The sequence below is a fragment of the Myotis davidii genome, unplaced genomic scaffold, assembly GCF_000327345.1.
Source record: "Myotis davidii unplaced genomic scaffold, ASM32734v1 scaffold807, whole genome shotgun sequence".
Taxonomy (NCBI): Eukaryota; Metazoa; Chordata; class Mammalia; order Chiroptera; family Vespertilionidae; genus Myotis; species Myotis davidii.
Genome location: NW_006298272.1, coordinates 511,268 through 515,938, shown reverse-complemented (window position 1 = coordinate 515,938; position 4,671 = coordinate 511,268). Strand labels below are relative to the sequence as shown.

The window sequence follows — 4,671 nt, the reverse complement described above, 5'->3', positions numbered from 1 at the left end:
CTTAGGCAGCCTCCGGTGTCGGGGCCTGCGGCTCCCCTTGGCTCCCAGGTCGGCGCCTGCCGGGGAGCCGCCGGCGGCCCCAGGGGTTAGTAGCAGCGGCGGGCCGGTGGTGCGGTTAGTGCGGGAAGCTCGCGGAGGCGAGAACCCCCGTCCACCTTGTTCAGGTATCTCTCGTTTATGGCTTTCGCTAGCTGCTTCATTTCGCAGCGCTGATCTGCGTCTCGCTTTCTCTCGTTCAGCTTCTCTGCTAACGTCTCCAGCTCCGTCAGCGCCATCTGGAGGGGCAGCCGGTCGGGGTGTCCGCGGGGCGTGTTCCTCAGCATGTCCTTTGGGGAAACGAGCAAACGGGGGTGTGACTGCCCACGTAGGGGCCGAGGGCCGTGGTCATCGCAGATGCCCCGCCCAGCGGCCCCATGGCCCGCGCTGGCCGCAGAGGGTGACCGTGAGGTCAGCGGCCTCTGGGGAAGAATGAAAACCCGTCGGGAAGGGCGCAAACCAGGTGAGTCACAACCTAACTGACACTTCAACAGCTCCTTCCACAGAAACAAGATTAACTCACTCAACGGCATTGCTCACGGGAAAGGTAGCGTCTTGCCTGGCTGGCGTGGCTCAGTGGTTGAGCATTGACCTATGAACCAGGAGGTCACGGCTCAATTCCCGGTCAGGGCACAGGCCCCAGTTGGGGGCTCGATCCCCAGTGAGGGCGATGCAGGAGGCAGCCGATCCATGATTCTCTCTCATCGTTGATGTGTGTGTCTCTCTCTCTCCCTCTCCCTTCCTCTCTGAAATCAATAAAGATATATTTTAACACACACACACACAAAAACACACTCGGTCCTCGCCCCAGGTCAGGATCCAGGCACAGAGCCCCTAAAACTCAGGGGTTTCTGAGTGACGGGGAGCAGAGCCGTCCCGGGTGCCTGAGCTGAGGCCAGTGGTGGCTCCCGTGGCCGTGGTTCCAGGTGGGGCTGGCGGCCAGAGGGAGGAGCGGGGATTGGAGGCTGGACCTCCAGGGAGGGGCCTGAGGGATGAGGTGGTCCCATTGGCCAGTGAGGCCATCCGTCTGCCTCCACAGTGGAACCGCCACGGGAACCCACAGGCAGGTCTGGAGAGGTTCGGGGTCAGGAGGGTGGTGAGCACCCGGCAGCCCCAGGCCCCTCCCACCTGCCCCTCTCCCCGTGTATCCATCTGGTGGCCGAGTTACAGCCTTTGTAATAAACCGCCAACGCCAGTGCCTTCCTGAGTTCCCGGAGCTCCTCTAGCCCATTCCTGAACCTGCAGGCACGTGGGGACCCCACTTGGTAGCCGAGTGGGACAGAACTGGACCCGCTATGCACTTGGCGTCTAAAGTGGACCTGAGGGCTGATGCTCGGGGGTCAGTGTCAGCTGAGCCGAATGCAGGGTACAGGCTGGCGGGGCCCCCTCGGAGGAGAGGGGCTGAGGCTACAGGGAGGACTGGTTCCAGGGGTCAGCAGGGGTCGTGGGGGTCGCCGGGTCGCGGTACCTGGAGCAGCAGGATGAACTGCGGGAACCTCTGGATGGGCCTGGTCATCAGGCTGTAGAGCGTGACGCGGTCTGGACTGGACTCCTGGCTCTGCTGCGAAGAGAGAAAGTCACTCACCTTGGGCAGCGGGACTTTAAGGCCGTCCACGCTCAGCACGCGGCCTCGGGGCGGAGTCGGGGCCACTCAAGGGCCCGCGTCCCTGTCTGCAGACACTTCCTCCCCCGCCTGTCCCTCCGCCCCGTCCCTCGCGTCCACCTTGCATCCACCTACAGCAGCGCGGCTAGCTTCTGAGTCAGAACCTTCAAGCCGTGGCCAGTGTGTTAAGTGGTTAGAGCATCGGCCTGCACACCAAAGGGTCTCAGGTTCAGTTCCTGGTCATGGGTACGTACCTGGTCTGCAGGTTTGATCCCCAGCCCTGGTTAGGATGCGAGGGGGAGGCCACCGATAATATGTCTCTCTCACATCGATGTTCCCCTCCTTTCTCTTTCTCTCTCTCTCCTCCTCCCCCTATCCCTTCCACTCTCTCTAAAAATCAATGGAAAAATATCCTCAGGTGAGGATTAACAACATAATAATAAAATAAATTACAAAAAATAAAAGCTATGTTACTCCTAAAAATTCATCTTTCTTTCTCGCATTGACCCAATACCTAGGGCACTGTCGGGACGAAAGCCATTCCAGTGAGCAGCATCGTACACTTGGAGGTGAGGGTGCATAGTTCCTTATCAAGTATCCCACGTGGAGCCTGTTATCAGAGATGTTAAAACCCAAAATGGAAGAGGAAGGCTGCGTACCTTTAAGAACTCCAGGAAGGCGGGCTTTGTGGAGCAGGCCTTCTTGAGGACGGCCACGGCCGCGCTAAAGTTGTTGACGTACTCACTGTAGGCGTCCAGCACCATGGACTTGGAGAACTGGAATCAGACACGAGAAGCGTGAGGAACGCAGTGGCCCTGGGCCTCCCAACCTCAATAACCCCGTCACGGCCACGTCACACGGAACAAACTTCATTACCACCGTGTGTGACCTTTTGGGTCGGTTTCTGGGGACTCTGTCCTGTTCCGTTGAACTCTATGCCTGTTCTTGTGCCAGAACCAGGCTGTGTTGAGCACAGTGCTTTGTAGTATAACTTAAAATCTGGTATTGGGACCCCTCCCATTTTGCTCAACTTTCTCATGATGCTGTGGCTATTTGGGGTCTTTTTTGGTTCCATATAAATTTCTGGAATTTGTTCTAGATCTGAGAAATAGGCCGTTGGTATTTTAGCAGGGATTTCATTGAATCTATAGATTGCTTTGGGTAGTGTGGACATTTTAATGATGCTGATTCTACCAATCCATGAACATGGTATATATACTCTTCCACTTGTGTATGTCTTCCTCTATCTCTTTTTTCAACAGCCTGTAGTTTTCTCAGTACTGGTCTTTTACCTCCTTGGTTAACCGTATTCCTAAGTATCTTAATATTTTTGTTGCAATGGAAAATGGGATTTAGTTTCTCTTTCTGAGAATTCATTATCGGTGTATAAAAAAGTCATAGATTTATGGGTGTTGATTTTGTTCCTGCTACATTGCTGAATTCATTTACTAAATCTAGTAGGTTTTTTTGGTGGAGTCTTTAGGGTTTTCTATGTACACTATCATGTCATCTGTGAATAATGAGAGTTTTACTTCCTCCTTTCCAATTTGGATGCCTTTTATTTCTTCTTCTCGTCTGATCGCTGTGGCTAGGACTTCAATACGATGTTGAACAAGATGGTGAGAGCAGACATCCCTATCTTGCTCCTGTTCTTGGGGGACATGGTTTTGGCTTTTGCCCACTGAGAAGGATGTTTTTAAGCAAATGTGTAGGCGTTGTTTGAATGGCGGGGTGACCTTATCCTGTGGGTCCCTGCACTCAGGCCTCCTGGCTCAAACCGTGCAGCCTGGGTTTCTGCAAACGTGCCTGGCTGTCCACGTGCAGAGATGACATTACAGCCACCCTTCCTTACACTCCAGCTGGCCCTCGGCCCTCGCTGTCTGGTTCCACCTCCAGGACAGGGCAGCCCGTGGGGCAGCACGAGGTCCCGGCTCCTGGAATGCCCTGGGCTGAGGGCCGGCCGTGCACATAGGTCCTCGGTCCTATTGCCCAAGAAGCACAGAGGCTCCGGAGGCAGAGACAGCGCCTCGCTCTGCGTTTCTCTCCGAGTCCACACGTCCGGCCCCAGGATGGAAGCCACAGCCTCAGGGACGCCCGGTGGGACCATCACTTGGAGAAGGAGCACGCTCACCTACGTCACGTTTAAAACAAAGAGGACTGTTTTCGCAAGTTGACTCATGAACCAGGAGGTCAGGGTTCAATGCCCGGTCCGGTTGGGTCGGGTCGGTCAGGGTGCAGGAGCCGGCAGGATGCTCCCACACCAGCACTCTCGGGAGGAGCCTCCAGCAGCGGGCGTGCAGGAGGCAGCCCGTCAATGATTCTCTCCCTCTCCCTTCCTCTCTGAAATCAATAAAAACACATCTCCTTTAAAAGGACTGTTTCCATTCGAAAGTCTGTTCCCAGGTAAATGTTGTAAGAAGGGGCTGGAGAAAAAGTGGAGGTGACGACGGAGGAAATGTCCGATGTTTCTGTTTCCATGACAACGGCCGCAGGGGCTGCATGCAGCGAGCTCAGTGCCTCCTGCTGCCCCAGAGGAAGGAGAGGTGTCACATGCGGTCACAGCGCCCACGCAAGTCCACGGGCACAGGCCATGTAGCCGCGCCCCTTCGCCGGCGCCCTTGGTCTGCGCCATCCATCCATCCTTGGTCCGTGCCATCCATCCATTGGCGCTCTGTTCCCCGCAGGCTCCTGCGCCTGAAGGGAAGCTCGTGGGTCACAAAGCGCCGAAGTCGGGAACACACCGAGGATGGAAGGCTCAAAGGCCCGACGCTACCTCGGGCTGCGGCGTCCGGGCAGCTGGCTGAGGGCCGTGCCCAGGAGCGGCCGCAGCCTGCACCCCCTCCACCGGCCCCAGAGGCCCAGCGTCTGCACTCGGAGCTCCGGGCGGAGCACGGGCTGAGGGGACGGGCTACAGAGAGGGACGGCCTCACGCTCCCCGATGCCCACCCGCATGGTGACGGCACAGCCGGGCTCAGCCTGTCAAACCCCCTGCGGCTGCGTGGAGACGCTCAGGCCCCCGTCCCCGAGCCTCT

General features: G+C 57.0%; 1 protein-coding gene across 1 annotated transcript in view; it reads right to left on the bottom strand.

Moving 5' to 3' along the window:
- The window catches only part of ARHGEF10 (Rho guanine nucleotide exchange factor 10), a gene marked incomplete at its 3' end in the record, with an annotated part of 48,113 nt that overhangs the window by 19,413 nt on the left and 24,029 nt on the right, over positions 1–4,671 (bottom strand). The window contains exons 13-15 of the mRNA XM_006773930.1: positions 2,299–2,415; positions 1,505–1,597; positions 156–326 (exon numbers count right to left, since the gene is read on the bottom strand). Of these exons, the coding sequence (XP_006773993.1) occupies positions 156–326; positions 1,505–1,597; positions 2,299–2,415 (381 nt within the window). The remainder of the gene's footprint in view (positions 1–155; positions 327–1,504; positions 1,598–2,298; positions 2,416–4,671) is intronic.